At 41.2% G+C, this 18,592-nt stretch overlaps 2 protein-coding genes across 2 annotated transcripts in view; both read left to right on the forward strand.

Annotated features, from left to right (window-relative positions):
• Nucleotides 1-840: 840 nt before the first annotated feature.
• Nucleotides 841-11,462, forward strand: srsf5a (serine and arginine rich splicing factor 5a). Its single transcript, XM_079694216.1, has 9 exons — nucleotides 841-982; nucleotides 1,933-1,985; nucleotides 2,837-2,968; nucleotides 3,060-3,130; nucleotides 6,207-6,389; nucleotides 6,611-6,689; nucleotides 8,895-8,968; nucleotides 9,051-9,155; nucleotides 10,309-11,462. Exons 3-9 carry the CDS (start codon nucleotides 2,837-2,839, stop codon nucleotides 10,844-10,846), a joined length of 1,182 nt encoding a protein of 393 aa, XP_079550342.1. The 5' UTR covers nucleotides 841-982; nucleotides 1,933-1,985; the 3' UTR covers nucleotides 10,847-11,462.
• Nucleotides 11,463-17,740: 6,278 nt separating this feature from the next.
• pacs2 (phosphofurin acidic cluster sorting protein 2) overlaps nucleotides 17,741-18,592 on the forward strand; it is a 62,656-nt gene continuing 61,804 nt past the window's right edge. Inside the window, exon 1 of the mRNA XM_079692864.1 lies at nucleotides 17,741-18,218. Coding sequence (XP_079548990.1) covers nucleotides 18,100-18,218 — 119 coding nt within the window. The 5' untranslated portion in view covers nucleotides 17,741-18,099. The remainder of the gene's footprint in view (nucleotides 18,219-18,592) is intronic.

The following is an 18,592-nucleotide window of genomic DNA, read 5'->3' on the forward strand; positions in this document are numbered from 1 at the left end:
TACCGAACTTCATCTGATAGAAGGTATCATGGAGACAACAGTGCATATGGACATTGGGATGTTAACAGCAGAGTTAAACAAATGTTGAGTTCTGACGTTAATATCAGAATTCTGAACAAAATAAATATATCTTCTGACCATTTTTTTCCCCTTGATTTTCATTATTTTTGACTATGATCTTGGAATTCTGGCTTTTCTCAAAATCTTGGGAACATTTTCGCATATCTTTTCACATTTAACAAAAATGCAAGTGAAAACAACCTGTAATGTTGATTAGAACAACGCAAAAGTGTTAAACTTCAGTGGAGTAAAGTTACTAAATAGATTTACTCAAGTAGCTACTGTACTGAAGTACAACTTTGAGATACTTGAGTATTTCCATTTTATGCTAGCCTACGTTGTACTTCTACTCCACTACAACTCAGAGGTAGATGGTGTACTTTTGCTCCACGTATTTAACACCTTTAGTTACTTTACAGATCTGGATGAATGATGTGAAATATAATCAAGTGTTAAATCAGACTTTAGTTCCACCTGGAGTAAATTCACAAGCTACTCTGCAGTATACAAAGTCATTCAAACTAGCTGCACCTTTACCAGCTTTGAGAACACTTTATTGATCAATCATTATAAAACATATCATATATATTATTCTGAAATGGACCAAAATGCAAAATGACTACTTTAACTTTTGATACTTTAAGTGTATTTTGATGCTAATACTTATTTTGATTACAAAACTTTTACTTTATCGCAAACAATAAATACAGTACAACCATAGACTGTATATATAAAGTACAACCTACAAAATAGAAAAACTGATCCCTGACAACCTGAACACGTCACTTCCTGTTCTCTCCTCTTTGGACTATCTCTCGCCATTTTGATAAAGTCGCTCGCGCACACTAGAAACGGATCAGTTAAAGTTGAAGCTGCAGGAACGAAAGCATCTAAAACAGCGACAACCAGAGACCAATTCTGGGTAAGAATCACATTGAAATGCTGTTAAATAAATAATTGTTTCTTACAATTAACTAACAGTGGGGGTATGTTTGCTTTTAACGGTTAAATTGTGTCTTGTAACCTAACGGTCGGTGGCTAACTAGCATGAAGCTAAGAGAAATCGACCTCGAGGCGAGCTAACAGCTAGCATCTTTTATTAGCCTGTGTAAACATGGCCTGTTTTAAATCAATGCTAAACAGTTAATTTAGGACTACATTGGGTAATATATTTCAGCTCTACAAATTTCTTATTTCCAAAGACGCGTTATTCAAGGTGTAGTTGAGCATTTTAAAGTATAATTTAATAACGGTTTCAACGTGTATTTTAGTAGTTAAGGACCGAATTAGCAGCAAAAAGTTGGGCCCAAGTGATGATTCAACCTATCGTTAATATTGTTAATAGACTACTATAAGACGTATTTAAAACATTGCTCATTTGATTTATCTTACGGTACATTATCACATTATAGACGAGGTGTATATTTATCTAAATTATAATTTTGTTCGACTGCGATGTGATTTATTTAAATGCAACGAAAAGCTAAGTTTGAATTACAAAAAATGCCTCTGTTTTAGCTCAATGTTATGCAGCTAATTTAGGAGAATATTTGGTAGTTTCCATCTCAGTACATTTGTTATTTCCAACGAAGCATTCTTTAAGGTGGAATGCAAACGATCATTTTAGTAACGTTTTCTACATGTATACATTAGCAACTAAAGTTGGGCCCAAGTGATGGTTCAAACGTTCGTGAATATTGTACTATTAAATGTATTGAAACGACTAGTTGTTTTACGTTTCATAATTATGTTTTGCTGAGGCGTATTCATTATATTGATATTATTTTGTATTGTTTAACCACCGCAATGCCCCAACAAATTGTATAAAATTGTGATCTGTTGATTTACAGTGATTACTTTTTACATTTTTAGATCACAACGACCGTCACTCAGTTGTCAGGAGTTTTGAAAAAGAAGATTCAACGGTAATTGTGTTAATGATAATGTGCATTGTACACACTATGAACTTTTAAGTTCATAGACACCAAATACTTTCATTATGCTGCATTTAGTTTTATCTAGGTAGAAAGGTGCCCAGTTTAGGGTTGATGGAGAAAATGTATTTATAAGTTGTCCACTTAGACTATTTATCAACCTGGGAAGACACATTATTTGAGAACCTTTGTTTGTTTACCTAGATTACAGCACTACCTCTAAAATGATCATGTAACTCCCTGCTGGTCCAACTATACGGAACATTATGGTGTTCTTGTAGATGGAAATTATTGTATGGCTTTTGTGATTTATAACTTGCACTTTATTTTGCTAGAGACTTATTTTACAGGCTACTAGATTAAACATTTGACAGACAAATATTAAAATATGCAGGGTTGCAGATTTGCATAACTTCACTAACAAAGCCAAACAATCCACAATGGTAATACAATTGAGTGGCTTGAGTTTAAATGTTGGGGGAGGTAAGTTTCATCTTGTGAGATCACAGACGCCTTTTTAAAAAGACAGTAAAAGTGCCGGTTTAAAGTAAATACTAGTGAAACTGGTTTCACCAGAGTTTGCATATAATTAGTCTTTGATCTAGTTAAGGTTTTCTCAGTTTCACTTGAATTTTCAGTTTAGACCTGGCTTAAGGTGAAACTCCTCAAATCCTTTGCATGAAATAAAACAGGTTTCCCAAAACCAGTGTTCACAAATGGATCAGTAATTCACCTTTTGCTGCTTAAGATTGTACTTTGGATCTCTATTATAAAGTCAACATAATTCTCATCTCTATTCTGGTTAAATATTTACCTGGTCTTCTGTTTTTCCTTCTCCCCAGATGACAATGAGTGGATGTCGCGTCTTTATCGGCCGCTTGAGCCCGCACGCCAGAGAGCGAGACGTGGAGAAGTTCTTCAAAGGATACGGACGGATCCGGGAAATCAATCTGAAGAATGGATTTGGCTTTGTGGTGAGTGGCCCAACAACAAGCTGCAGATCAAAGAGTCCTGATCACGTTTTCCCAGAGTGAAAAATAACTCTTTGTTGTTTTTGCTTCTCAGGAGTTTGATGACCACAGAGATGCAGATGATGCCGTGTACGAGTTGAACGGCAAAGAGTTGTGCAGTGAAAGGTAAAACTTACTTGAGCTTCATACTTTAACATGTTCACACAGACTAAATAGTTGGTACTTGGCCAAATGGTAGCACTTCCAGCACTCTTTTTTGCTGATTTCATTATAGTGCCTTAATACAACAATTCGCTTTGCAAGAAGGAAGCGGTTACCTTTAATTAAACTGAACACAAAATGCACATATAAAGAATTATGGTTATATCTAGGAGAAGTCATACATTCTACCCCATAAAGCTATTGGAAATATATTGTTTGATATTCATTAGTGCTGGGGGGGAAACGATTATTTTGAAAACGATTAATCGGGCGATTATTTAATCGATTAATCTAATGATTATTTTTCTGTTCATTTCATTAAAAAAGTAATGTATCTCAAATAAATACCAACAAATTCTTAATAACAGTTTTTTTTTTTTATTACACAGCAAAATAAGAAATATAGAATAAAATTATACAAAATAAAAAGGCCAGCCTGTTTACTCTTGCAGTCCAACAACAAATCTCTTCTGTACAAAATTACAAAAGATAAAAAATGTAGTGCAAAAACAAACACTGCCGTGCACAGTACAGAAATTCCTGAGTGTTTAACACAATATAACAGTCACAACACAGAACCTGATGCACAATGAAACTGACTCTCTTAACTACTATTCTGGCAGCTTGCATGCTAATGAAGAGTGTGCAATTACTACAATATAAGTACTGGCCACTTTCCTCCTTCTCTCCTCCCTCACAACTCTACTCCTCCTACTTTGAATTACTGTGGAGGAATGTGAGCATGTCCACGTGTTCTTTGGTGAGCTTGCTCTTTTTTTGCTCACAATGGTCCCTGCTGCTGAGAACAGACGTTCAGAAGGTGTGGATGTTGCAGGGGCAGCCAGATAAGATTTCGCCACAACAGCCAGGGAGGGGAACTTTTTTTCATTTTCTTTCCACCATTGGAGTGGGTTTTTGTCCTTTGGAATGGCTTTCCCCCCAAAGTACAGAAGCACCTCATTCCTGACGGCATCTTCCCTCTGCTCATGGGCTGGGTCGTCATCTTCCATCTCCTCCTCATCTGACCCAAGCAATGTGTCCAGGACAGACTTTGGCTTCTGTCCACTTGAGTGACCTAGCTGGCCACTGGGGGAGTCAGGCTCTTCCCTCACTCGTACTCGTCTGGCATCAAGTGCAAGGGTCTGAAGTTTGATTTTCACCTTCATGGTGTCGTCTGTGGACAGGAACTTGAGTTTTCGGAATCTCGGATCAAGGGCCGCGGCGAAGATGCACACATTCTTCCCGTCATCGTCATAAGTAGTCTCAACCTTCCATCTGAAAAATAATGGATTTAATGTGCACACTTTAAATCAAAGAAATTCAAGGTGCTTCAAGAGAAAGATAACAGTAGAATCCATAGCTCTACATGATAGGATCACAATGGGAAAACATTGATGCAAACTGGGAAAGTTTAATTCAAATATTCAGTTAGTTCACTATAAGAGATTTAAAGAGCTGAATATTTAAACTAACCTTGAAGCAATCTCTGCTGCGGCTGCAGTTTGGAAGGTGGCAATTGGAGCAGACTCAAAGGCTTTCTGCGTGGACTTCTGTAGGCCTTTCACCAGCGGAGGCAGGACAGAGACCGTGACATATGCCTCTCCACTCAGGAAGAAGGTGGCTTGCTCAAGTGCTTGATGTAGATCCCCCAGGATGCTCCATTGGTCAGCTCTCATATCCAGGTAGTGTTTTGCTGCCTTGGTGACCTCTGGGTCTGAGAGGGTTGCGGTTACAGGCCACCGCTGCTCAAGGAGGCGTTTGATCATGTAAAGAGCTATTCCATCTGATCCTGTGACAACTTGTGTTGCTGTGTGCCCATTTGCTCTTTTTTGAGTTTCAGCTCCAGCGTGGCGACCTCGCTGCTGTGGAAGTATGTGACGAGGCTCCTTGCTGCCCCAAGTGCCTTGTTGATTCGGTGCATGGTTGACAACTGGGTGGTTGATCAACTGGGTGGTATGGGCAGCACATCGAAGTGAGGCAACACCATGCTTCTCCTCAAGGATTCTAAGGGCTTTCACAACGTTCGCTGCATTATCGTGGACAATTGCCTGGACATCATCATGGAGAGAAAAGTCAAACTTCTCAGCGACCTCCTCAATCCAGAGAGCGATGTTGTCACCAGTGTGTCTGTCCTCAAGTGGCTTTGTGCAAAGAACAAATGAGACCATCTCCCAGTTTTCATTAATGTATTGGCAAGCTCATAAAAATATTAATTCATTCATGACAACTGCACACCAGCTTACGTGCAGCCCTGGCCTGCACATTGCTTGGCTCCGTTAGTTGACATACATTGATACTATAAGCTGACTAACGTTAGTCTAATGTTATGTTTGACTCGTAAACGATCACAGCATGAGTTAGCTCTCTGTGCAGTTTGTTCGTTCCGGGCTGGATAGCGGTGTTCTGCAGACGTAAACTAGCTACCATTCCAGCCAACATTAAATGCTGACAAACGTTAACTAACAAACAGCTGGCGCCGCTAGCTAGGTAGTTAACATTAACTACTAACCAACCAAGCACGAACAAACCACACGGAGAGCTATAAGGTAGTTAGCACTACCGAAGTGCACAGAACTCGAGCTGCACAACACAATACACAAACGTGGAATTAATTTAGCCAAAGTTAGTACTTACTTATCATTGTTACCTCCACGAGAGACAAGGGGGTGCCTCCGCTTTAAGTGCTCCAACATTGCTGTTGTGCTTGTATGGTATGCCAACTCGATTTGGCAAAGACTGCAAATAACAATCCCTTTGCGTGTTGCACTAAATTTAAAATATTCCCATGCTTTAGAAGACCTTGGGCGAGATGTTTTAGTTTGGGGGCTTTTTGCAGGTTTTCTTGCGCAATCCTGTGAGGAGGAGGTGGTAGGCATTTCAGTCTCCATAGTGTTTGTTGTTTTGGGTGACCCACGTGTGTGTGTGGCGATGCGTCGACGAGGAAATATGACATCGACGATATTTTGTAGTCGACGCATCGCTACAGCACTATTATTCATCCGATTATATTGTCCTAAAAATAAAAAAATGTTGTGTTCAGGGTCACTATCGAGCACGCTCGCTCCCGGAGAGGAAGAGGTGGCGGTCCCGGAGGAATGGGGGGTCGGTTCGGCGGTGGCAGTGACCGTAACGGTGGTGGTGGTGGAGGAGGAGGTGGAGGCGGCGGCGGTGGTGGCGGCGGAGGAGGAGGAGGCTACCGCCAATCTCGCAGCAGTGGTTCCAGGTATGTTAGCTTGAAAAATAGCTTCCTCACATCTTGATTAACCAGGGAAGAGTTTTAATTATTGAAAAGGGAAATATTCTGTTAATTCAGGTGTCAGGGAAACTTTTAACATAAAATATATTTGACTCATGGGTATAATCAAGTGTTTGTGCTGTGAGGATAAATTAAGGTGTGTTATTATTATGTAATCGTATTAAAGGCTTTTGTGTTGGTTTGTGTAGACTGGACAGGTATGGCCCTCCAGTGCGGACGGACCACAGGCTCATAGTGGAGAACCTCTCCTCCAGAATCAGCTGGCAGGTAAGAGAGCACGAAACCTTCTCATGTATCTGATTACAGACCTTGTTAAACTGTATATGTATCAACCTGTAATGTAATGTTTTTTTATTAATTAAACTTAGCAGCTTTCATTTGATTGGACCGGTCTATTTATCTGAAGCCAGATTTAGGATTGGGGCGATATGGGATTTTATCACATGTAAAGTTCCGTTTACCCTCCCAAGTGACGAGGCGAAGCAGATTTGAAAATGCAAAAATTATAATGAAAAAAACCAAACACTTTTATAATCTTTTTTTTAATTATATATCCTTAATTCATGCAACCTTTTTGATCATCGTATTCAGTTATTTTATAACTGCAATATTTTTAGTTATAGCCACTTAACCATATTTAGATTTTTTTTAAATTACACTTTAAGCTGCAATATTTTTCTAATATTATTCGATATCCATTTTAAGAATTTAGGATTTATCACCCTTTTTTAAAAATATATATTTTTTCTTCTTAATAAATCTAAGGGGACGGTTTGTCCAGTAAACTTTTATTGCCATTTTAAGAAACTATGATTGAAATTTAGTTACTTTAATATTTTTAAGTTCATAAAATGTTCATATCGTCCCTTCCCTAGACGGATAAAATAAAGGCAAGAAAGAACCCCAATAGATAGTTATAGAACCCCCCTAGGCTTTTTATTTTTTACTTCATCTACTTACTATTTTTCCCAGACAAAAGCTAACAGCTAGGGATTCCAAAACAGTTTTGTTTTTTTGTAAAGTCTTCTCTGATATAGAGTGCCACAGTGACGCGTCCTAAAACCCGGAAGTAAGTTAGCATTTTACCACTTCCGGTTCCTTCGACAAAAACCAAAGTAATTTCTCCATGTAATTTTGGAAAATAGCTTACTACTTACTTCCGGGTTTTAGGAAGCGTCACTGTGGCACTCTTTAGTTTCCTTATTTAAATCTATATCTCAGAGGTGAATGCACACCCTCCTCGGAGGCGTGAGAAGTGTGTAGCGCCCTCTCCTGGTTGTTTTTCTGAATAGTGTCCATTTGGTGCCTCTCCTTACACGCAGTTGCCGCCGGTCTAAAGTCTTGGCTGGTGGTCTAGCGCAGGATACGGTAGCCTTAGGAGGTCCGTAGCCACAGTCTGGAGGTTCTGTGGGCTGGCACCCCCCCCCCCTACACTCTCTCGTTTGGGTCTTTTTCTGTTGCTGATGGAGCTGGGGGGGTGTTGGGTCGGGCAAACACCCCTCCCCCTACTTGCTCTCTGGTCTGGTGGGTCCTTGCTTTTGGAGGCCGGATGCTGGGTCAAGGCCGAGGTCGTTTCTCAAAGGCTTAACACTGCATTGGTTCCCATTTGCTATTTGGACAAGTGGCTCTATGCTAATATCTCCCTGGGTTTGGAGCGGTAAGTAGCATAAACTCATGTGATTGGGTTTGTTCAGGGTCGGGTGGTTCTGGGGGGAGTAGATGCTCAAAACATGTGAACACTTTAGGACTGCAGAGCCAAATCTTTAGGCCACATGACCAATATCTGGTCCTCTCACCAGGGCTGTACTGAAGAGTTTGACGTTTCGTTTATAACGTGACATTCAAAATCAGATTTTGATTACTATGCTGCTTTTTCTGCATGACTAGTTATTGTTTCTGTTGGCATTTTGGCACAGTTACACATAAGGACAAGAACAGATGTTTTCAAAGTGGGAGGCAGATTTCCTGGAAGAGGAATTGATTTGGTTACAGAAGTTTCCACATGTATAATATGTAGGATAGCCTAACAAGAGTCATTTATTTTGGGGGGTGGGGATTACATCAACAGTCAAACGAAAACAAAAACCTTTGGTACAGCCCTTTGATTTACCTAGAGTACTATTTTCAACGACCTCCAATAAATACACAGGCTTATCTCACATACCCAGACGCAATAATGAATGCAAAAATACATGGGTTTTTGATAAAAAATGTAAACATTAAGCTGCTGTTACCTGTCAGGCGTCTCTCTATGGAGTTGACTTTGTTTCTTTGATGGAGCCAATAAAATCAGTTCCAGGCGACACAAAGCTTTCTCTTTATGTTACCGCCACTGGGATGAGACGTACGTCAGAGCTTTAGAAAACTCAGTTTCACTGTTTGCTGCTCCTTTCTCCTGCAGGTCAGAGACGGATCTCTAACTCTCTAAAGTGTTTGTTCTGCCTGTTTAATCCTGCTTTATGCTTTACACAGGACCTCAAAGACCTGATGAGAAAAGCAGGTGAAGTAACCTTTGTGGACGCTCACAGGCCCAACAAAAATGAAGGGTGAGTTTCTCCTCCTTGGTTTTTTTGAAACATTAAATATCGCTAAGAGTTTGTTCCTAATGTTTCTCCTGTGTCCCCTCAGAGTGGTGGAGTTTGCCTCCCGCAGCGACATGAAGAACGCCATCTCCAAACTGGACGGCTCAGACCTGAACGGGCGCAAGCTCAAGATCTTTGAGGACAGCAGGAGGTCAGTTTCTCTTAAAGCATTTTTCGTGAAGGGTTAGGGGTCAGTCTGATGGTTAAACGTTTGGAAAGTTACTTATTGTAACATATCTTTTAAATGTTAGGGATGTGCTTCAAATGTTGTGAAATCAAATTTTTTTTTTTGGACTATATTAATATTCTACACTTATCAAAACATTTAACTCACTATATTTTTTTGTCGCAAACCATACTCTAGCTAAGCATTTGATAATCATGATAAAAAAACTAAATCGGTCAAATAAGGGATTCCGTTTAATTTGTATTCAATGCAAAGAATAATTTGTAAATGTTATTTTTCACTATGGCACTTAAAGGGGATCTATCATGCAAAATGCACTTTTTGATGTCTTTTATACATAAATGTGTGTCAGGGATCCCTCTCTTTTCCTCCGTGCCCAAATCTCTAAAAACGGTGCTACAACGGAGCTGATCCAGATTTGCGTCCAATATGACATCGGAAATGTAGGCTGGCTTTACACCCATGGCACTATCAGAAACAATGCCCGACTGTTTTGGACGTAATATGGTCGGCGTTTACATTAGCATGGCTAACACTCAGAGCTAACCTGTACTGGAGAGCATGTGTGTGAAGAAGCAGGAAGTAAAAAGGAACTCACCTTGTGGTATAACCGGCAAGAGAGAAAGCCTTTGAGCTCCATACTGTTTCAGAGATAATCCTTGATAATCCATGACATGGCGTTTCATCACGGCAGTATTTAGTTTAGACAGTAGCTGCCGGGTCCCGCATGAGCTCAGCCCCCTCCTTTTTTATTTTTTGTATAGCTTTATACCCAAAATCAGCACTTTAGAAACATGAAGTGAAATAGAGGGATATGAGGCTTGGCTAGAATGGGTGATCTGTTAGGTATTTTGAGCAAAACACTTCCTCGACATGTTTATGTTTATTGCCTAAAAATAGCATGATAGGTGACCTTTAAGTTGCAATTTAGAAACCAAAATATAAAAAAATGCTGCTATAGTTATTTTGAATTTTAAACGCATTGCATATTGATTTAGATAGGAAAACGAGAGGGATAGCCAATAAGTTGTGTATTTTTTTTTTTTCTTTTAAAGGAAGCAAGTTATATAAATTATTATATTTATTAATAATGTTCTTTTCTCTCCTCCCCCTGCAGTCACAGTAAGAGCCGTTCCCGTTCCCGCAGCTACTCCCGCTCCAAGTCCCGCTCCAGGAGCCGCAATCGCTCCAGGAGCCGATCCCGTTCTCGCTCCATGAGCCGAACCCCAGAGAAGAAGGCGTCGGGCGGAGGCCGAGCCTCCGGAAGATCCCCTTCCAGGTCCAAGTCCCGCTCCAGGTCCCGGTCTCGTTCTCCCGCCCGCCGATCCCGCTCTCCCGCCCGCCGTTCCCGTTCTCCCGCCCCAAGATCTCGCTCTCCCGCCCCCAGATCCCGTTCTCCTGCCCCCAGATCCCGTTCTCCTGCCCCCAGATCCCGTTCTCCTGCCCCGAGATCCCGTTCTCCTGCCCCCAGATCCCGTTCTCCAGCCCCGAGATCCCGTTCTCCCGCCCCGAGATCTCGCACTCCCCCCCCCAGATCCCGTTCTCCGGCCCCAAGATCTCGCTCCCCCCCGGCGCCGGTTCCTAACAAACAGTCCCGCTCTCGTTCCAGATCTCGCTCACGTTCCCGCTCCGCCTCCGCTGACAGCAAACACTGAAGGGGGGGCATGAAACAGACTCTCTCCACAGGCCTGTAGAGGGCGTGTCTTTATCTTTATTTTTAATCATTGGCTTTTTTTGTTAGTTTGAAATTCCCGCCCTTTTTTGAAATCCTCTCCTAATTTGATGAAATCCAGAGCGACAGAAAACACTGATTCTCCGTCGGCCATGTTTGATTCCATCCACCCCCCTGTGCGTTCAGACGTTAGCAGGGTTTCATTACTCCCTGAACATGTTGATGCGTGTTTTTTGTGTGTAACGTGAGCTCCTGGCATTGCCGTGAAACTGTGATTCTGACACGTGTTGCGTTCACTGACCTGTTGTGTGAACGTCATTGTGTTTTATTTCTTGTGTAATGATCATTCATTCGTGCTGAATCAGGACCTCTGCGTCTCCGTTTTACTTATTTTATCTGAAGCCCCTCGGCCTGTGGGGTGTAAGTTGAGCAGGAAAAAATGTCTCGGAATAAGGTTATTGATTTGATACTAATAAAACACTCACTGCGTATTGTCATTACATTTTTTTTAGTAAGATTGAACAGTGAATTTTCTTTTAATACTTTGTGAATGTGGGTCTGTGCAGTTCTGACAAATAAAGCTTTCACAAACTGTTGAAGTTCTCCTCAGTGTTTCATTCTGTCCCGCAGTTATAACGGCACAAACTGAAAATGCAATTTCATATAAAGGACTAGATTGGTATTTACATAGTTTGTTTTTAAATGGCAGAATATTTGATGTAATAGATTTGTTTGGAATCATAATATCATCAACAATCTGAAATGTGTTATTAAAAATTCATTTAACAAAAGCCTCTCGCATTTCACACAGACACACGAAGTGGAAATGTATACATCGTGTGGGGGAAGCTTCTGAAGCAATTGGTAACAGGACTCAAGAGGCACGAGGGGAGCTGGAGCTTTGATGGCAAACACTGGTGGTTTATTTGGAGTTACGGCCGTAGAATTGACAAGACAGGTGGTGTGTCACGAGTTGACACAGCGGTTGCCAAACCAATTCTGAACTCTTTCTGCAGCTCAAGGTTTTAACTAGTCCGGAGTGTAATGATCAACATTCTTCAGTGAGACTAAGGCCCAATCCCAAACTACTCCCTCGACCCTACCCCTCCGTAACGGAGTGAACTCCGTCTGTAGCCACACTTGCAGCTCAACGAGGCTCCCTCCTGTCAGATGGAGTAAATACAGCAGCAAGCTTTGGGACGGCCTCCCCTCTCTCCGGCAGAAACAGGAAATGCCGTAACTAACTGTATGTAACAACGGTTTCAAATCAGCATCTTAGACAAAAAGTTTAAATGAATAACTCAAATAAAACTCCAAACATCTTTCATTGTGTTTCAAAGCTCTTTTAGTTTTAAACCTGATGTTTATAAGCTTAGTTTTTGCAACGGTCTGTAAATATACACAACTTTATAATAAAATGCACACATTTACCTTTATCTAGACTAAACACAGGTATGATCCTAAGTTAAAAACATGAGGTTATCATGAGGTTGTTAACATCGTAATTTATCAGTGGATGTTTGCTGGAACTGTTTGTAAACAGCGTATTTCCTGACGGACACACACAGCGTGACTCCGGTCAGGTAGAGACCGGTCTCAAGTCAGCACCGCTGCAGACTCGCTGTTTGAGGGCTTGATAGCCCACTCCCGCTCCACACTCGTTGCTTTGGAACAGCCCTCAATATGGCGGACTCTCCGCGTGAACGCGCAAACGGAGGGGTAGGATGTTTGGGAATGGGCCTAAATCAGTGGTTGTCAAACTTTTTCTGTCAGGCCCCCCCTTTGGAGAAAAAAAAAAGTCGGGTCCCCCCAACACAAATAATGGGCCAAGTTAACATTTATTAAAATACATCAATATGAACGTGAGCATTCCTTTAAAAAAAGAAAAAAAGACCTTGCTAGAACAGTGATAATAAAACAATGCTCCATAAATATGTGTGGTCAAACAAATACAATTGTGCAATTCCTTTGCTAGTACAATAAGTTATAATACTTTGCACTTGCAATCTGTGCAAAAAAACGAAAAGAATGAAAATGCTGATTTTTGGCCAAAAAGTGTCTCATCACAGTGAGACACACTGCCTGTCAGGATTTTTTTACCAAGTGTTATTATTGCTCTTGGGGCATGAAAAACAAGATTTGAACTTTTTTTTTTTTTAATCTAGTTTTTTCAAAGACATTTTTATATGTCCACTCAGTTGGACACTATGCGTTCAAGGGTTTGAACTGAAGAGATGTACATTTTGAAAAAATTATAAAGATGTGCAAACTTAAAATCACATTATAATAACATAAGTATATTGATTTATGGCCCAAAAAGATATTGCAGATGAAGTATTTTCAAGAATAACCAGGGCCAGGGGCCAATTTGAGGCCCCACGCACAGTTATTTGATGAGTGCTAGTGGAGCCTCGCAGCAGCGAAACCGTGCCGCGCCACCCTAATTGCGCCACATAAGCGCATAGGTGCGCCTCAGATGAGGCCCCCCTCAGCAAGGGGTCCTTTACTTCCAAACTTCTCTTTCTGTCCCTTGATGTATGCAAGATCTTTTAAAGGAATCATTTTCCCTCTGCTGCAGGAAAAGTTAATGTGGGCTTGGATCACACAGCCATCACAGCCTCCCCCCTCACAACTGGTAATCCGACACTTGCAAGTGAAAATATCAAATAATTTGTCTAACTTGACACTGAACCTCTCCTTGGCATCAAGTTTGCCCTTCCCAAGGGAAAACTTCACTGCCTGATTCCAGACCTCCTTCAGCTTGGACATGATGGTCACCTTTTCATTAATAACAGGTGGCTTGAAAAGAGCATTCGCTTTGCTACACTGACCAATCAGACCAGGGAAAATGTCACCCACCAGCTGGTCCACTGGGTAGTTCCTCCTGCCATCTTTAGTTTGATCCCTCAAGTAGCTGTCATACCTCAGGATATCCCTCACAGTTGGTAGTTCAGACACCAACAGCTCTCGCCAAGGGTTAGGGTTAGGATTATCATGAGCTCAACATAATTATGTACAGTACAAGTCCACAGCCAAGAAAATGTTATTTGCATGTCATTTTATTTACGAGTATGGAATTATGGAATTATAATACTGGAGCTTGTTATTATTGAACTTGATCTTTCTGCTTCAGTTTGTGGGCTACAGCAGGTTTATGGTAGCAGCACGTTAACAGCTTCATCCTCTGAATGTGCGTCTGTTCAAAAAACTGTAGGAACCCAGAACACAGACAAAAAACTTAACCCCCTTCACATCTCAGCTATTGTCCCCGATATGACCACAGTAGCAGTGATGATACCTGTATTAAGCACCTTGCAGATCGCTTCTCTGATTGTTTTATTGCACAACAAAATCATGTATATTAACTTTCTGTTCTATGCATTTCAGTTCATTAACATTCTTTAATTAACACTTCACTTTCCTGACACAGTTCCAGTAACATACATTCACTGTCAGTTACCCTTTTCTGTGATAAACACATATTTCACTTGAATTTCACATTCAGTAGATATTCATTGTACCTTAAATACATTTTAAGAATGAATTATCTAGTCTCCTACATGAGAGAAACAAGGCCTGGGCAAAGGCTAGGAAATCAGGCTTAGAGGTAGAATGGCTGTGTTTTAGGCAGCTAAGGAATAGCTTCACTTCACATGTCAAAAGTGCTAAATCTAAGTATTATCAGTCAGTTACCACAAACAACCTGAACAACCCTAGAAAATTCTGGAAAGCCATAAAATCGATATCCACCGGTGATATCCGTAATGAGCTACTTCCGTGCATTACCACAGCCTCTGGCTCTATATCGGACAGGGCCACCATACTAAATTGTTTTAAAGAGCATTTTGTGTCCTGTGGCTCTCTGTTTGATTCTGTTTCTAATTCTGCTTCTGTGAACACCACAATCGGTGACTCTGAACAATGTGGTCTGGAAAACCCTTTCAGTTTTACTCCTTTTACTGTTGATGTTGTTCGTGAAGTCTTAACCAAGTTAGATCCTAAAAAGCCGGCTGGTCCGGACAACGTAGAACCTTTCTTTTTAAAGATAGCTGCAGATTTTATTGCTCCACCTCTCACTACTCTTTTTAACCTCTCTCTCAGCACGAACAAAATCCCAAAAGTATGGAAGTCAGCTTATGTCCTGCCACTACTAAAAGGAGGGGAGGCCAGCTTATTAAACAATAATAGACCAATCTCTAAATTGTCAGTTCTGGCCAAGGTTCTTGAACGCCTAGTGAGTGAGCAGGTAAAGGTGTTTTTATGTACAAATGACATACTGTCTAAACATCAGTCAGGCTTCAGAAAGCAGCATAGCACCATCACTGCCACAATGAAAGTGATGAATGATGTGACGAGTATTTTAGACAATAAGTAGAGTTGTGCAGCTCTATTTATTGACCTATCCCAAGCGTTTGATCCCGTCGATCATCGCATCTGGAAGCAGAGGCTAGTCAGTATTGGCTTATCCTGCCATGCAGTGGGGTGGTTTGTGAACTACCTCTCTGAAAGGTCTCACTGTGTTCATTTTGATGGGCTCTCTTCTGAGTGGTTAAACATCACTAATGATTTTCTGACTTCTGACTGCTTTGGATATATAATTACACCACAATAAGGTTTTACTATCACAGTGTACTGAGATTTGTGACAAACTGTAAAGCACTTACGCATCACTGTACACTGTACACTGTAAACCAAGGCGGTTTTGCCATCACTTACTGTACGGAGGCTCAGTCACTGGTACATTTTCATTTACAAAGCCATGTTGGATAAAATACCATCTTATATCTGCTCCCTGATCTCTCGGCAAATTGAAAGTACTTATTGCCTGAGATCTCATGCTGTGGTTTTATTAAATGTGCCAAGTGCTAGGACTGTCTTAGGGAAGAAAGCTTTTAGATGTGCAGCTCCACTAGCAATGCCCAAGTCCGTAGACAGGGGTGTCAAACTCAAATACACAGTGGGCCAAAATAAAAAAAATCGGTACTAGTCGAAGGCAGGACTGGTTCAATTTTTTTTGCAGAACTTATTGAAATGAACTTATTGCACATATTAAACCTGGAACTAACAAAGCTTAAATTATTGCCTATAAAAACAACATTAAACATTAAATAATCAGCTGCATTCATTTCTTATGGCTCTATCTGCAGCTTTTCATCAGTCATTTCTTATGATTACATTTCTCCACAGGCCAACAACAGCTTCAAAAAAACTATTTCCCTCAAAGAAAAAACCTAACATGCCCTGTTGTCTCAAGAAAAAAAGTGCAGAAGGAAACATCCATTAAACTCAGTGTGCTGCTCTGTGATGCTAGTTCAGATACTTGGCCTCTCATCTTGGGTGCAAGGTCATCAATGTTTGGGGCTCTGAGCTGAGGAGATCCTCAGATGTACGTGCAATATACCGGCAGGCCAGATCTAAAAGTAATTAAAAATTATCCTGCGGGCCGAAATTAAATCCACCACGGGCCTGATTTGGCCCCCGGGCCTTGAGTTTGACACATGTGCCGTAGACCTATGCCATGGGAGGGAGACAGTGAGAGGAGAAAATTAAACACCAGCTCATTTTAATCCTCGAAGTGACCCAGTTCATGAAGTCCCTGAAAACAATAACAGTAAATAATTCTTCCAAAAATATATAATTATATACGAATGTGAACTTGAGAATAATAAGGTCACTCAGTATTTCAGCTTCGACCACATGGTGGCAGTATCTGCTTTCACTAACATTTCAACAAACTAGAAAATACAAGTCTGTGTGCATAAATGATCAATATTTATCATAATAACTACTGCTTTCATTCATAATTAGGTGTTGGCGCCAGTGTAGTGGGTATAGGTGGGTGGTTTCAAATGCACCACACTGCGTAATAAGGGAGGAGTTGCTCTTCCTCCTCTGCAGGGGGCACGCGGACATAAAGGTGTGTGAGTTCGCAGTGTGTGTGTGTGTGTGTGTGTGTGTGTGTGTGTGTGTGTGTGTGTGTGTATGTGTCCGTGTGTGTGTGTGTATGTGTCCGTGTGTGTGTGTGTGTGTGTGTGTGTGTGTGTGTGTGTGTGTGTGTGTGTTTCGGATATCTGTTCCAGAGGAGTGTGCAAAACGCATCTTCAGGAGAGACCTTCAATGACGTTGTCCTGTGAGTGTATGAGGAGTGATTGATGCCAGGTGAGCAAGCTGAAGAAGACTCAGAGCAGTGATGGTGATAATTTTAGTGCCACCAGTTGAAAATAAATCTCGTCATTATGTTATTTCGGACACATCAACAGAATAACATTGTTCTCTTTTGGGGTTTTTATGTGGCCTTGTGAAAATACGGAGGAATAGGGCCTTGTTTTTTAGACCTGAGAATAAAGGCATCGAACAGAATATTGGCTTTTTTAATTATTTCTGTTTACTTTTTTCAGAATTTCAGAATCAATTTTTTTTAGATCATCTGTGTTTCTTTCTCGCGATTTTGACTTTTTCAGAATTTTCACCTTTCAGCAAAATTTAGAATTTTTCTCACAATTTTGAACTTTTTTCAGAATTTGGAATTTTTATGAGAACTTTATTTCTTCCGATCTGTAGAAAATGTTCACGTGGCCCTAGCCCTAATCCTCTTCTCTATGAACAAGTCTGCACATTTGAAATAAACTCAATTGTATTAAGTATATGACACATTACTGTAAAAAAATATGCACAGTATATATTGAAGTGAAAGGACAGAAGTTGTATTATTGTGTAAATATGTGCAACGGTAAAAATAATAATAATAATACATCTATTTTGTAATGTACCTTTACAGGTGCTCAAAGTCGCTTTACAGAGCTATTGAAAAAGGAAAACAAATAAATATAGTAAAAGTCACATTAAATTCGAGCAATAAAACAACGATCACACATTAAAAGCCAGTTTGAAGAGGTGAGTGCAAACACTGAGTGACACATGAAGACTGGAAATCCCTGACACTTTAATTTATGAAAGATGAGTATCTTCCTGCCCCTCATCTCTCTCTCACTGTGTGTGGCACTGATCGCTCCTCATACACCCGGAGCAGCAGCGTGGTAAACACTCTCCGCTCTGAGGCTCCACAGCTCCGGCTCTCTCTGCAGCTCCCACCCGAACTGAGGCCGGGGACATGAGCTCCACTTGCGCCCTTCACATCGTACCGTGAACGGGCTCTGTTTACCGGACACTCAGGACACCGTGCCCCGGTGTTTACAGCTCGGTCTCGGACCCCCTTTACCCCTCATCACCGGGACCATGGCGGAGAGAAGTGGCCGGTTGAGTTTCGCCGGCAGCGGGGCTCTCAACAGACCGGTGCCCATGAACCTGTTTGCCACATGGGAGATCGACGGCTCCTCCCCGAACTGCGTCCCCAGGTAAGGTGCACCGATCCCCGGCCTTTTAACTTTAAGGTGCAGCTGTCATCCTGCAGCCGCTAACCTGCAGCTGCACGGCGGCTAGCTGCATGATATCATACCGGGGAGGGGGGGGGGGGGCATGCAGGCCTGCAGAGGGCTCGTGCACCCATCTGCACCGGGAACATGCAGTCATTAACATGCGTTTAAAGTGGCGTAGCACAGTAAACTCATAACATGCACGATAAAGGTGTTTCGTGGCAGTTTATTTTTGCATAATGAGTTAAGTGCTACATTATACATGTTTTTACCATCCCTTCTCTACTGTAGTTGAGTTTAACCAGTTTTGCCAGAGTTTATTTGATTGTTTTGTATTATTATTTAATTATTGGTTT

The sequence above is a fragment of the Notothenia rossii genome, assembly GCF_949606895.1.
Source record: "Notothenia rossii genome assembly, chromosome: 7".
Taxonomy (NCBI): Eukaryota; Metazoa; Chordata; class Actinopteri; order Perciformes; family Nototheniidae; genus Notothenia; species Notothenia rossii.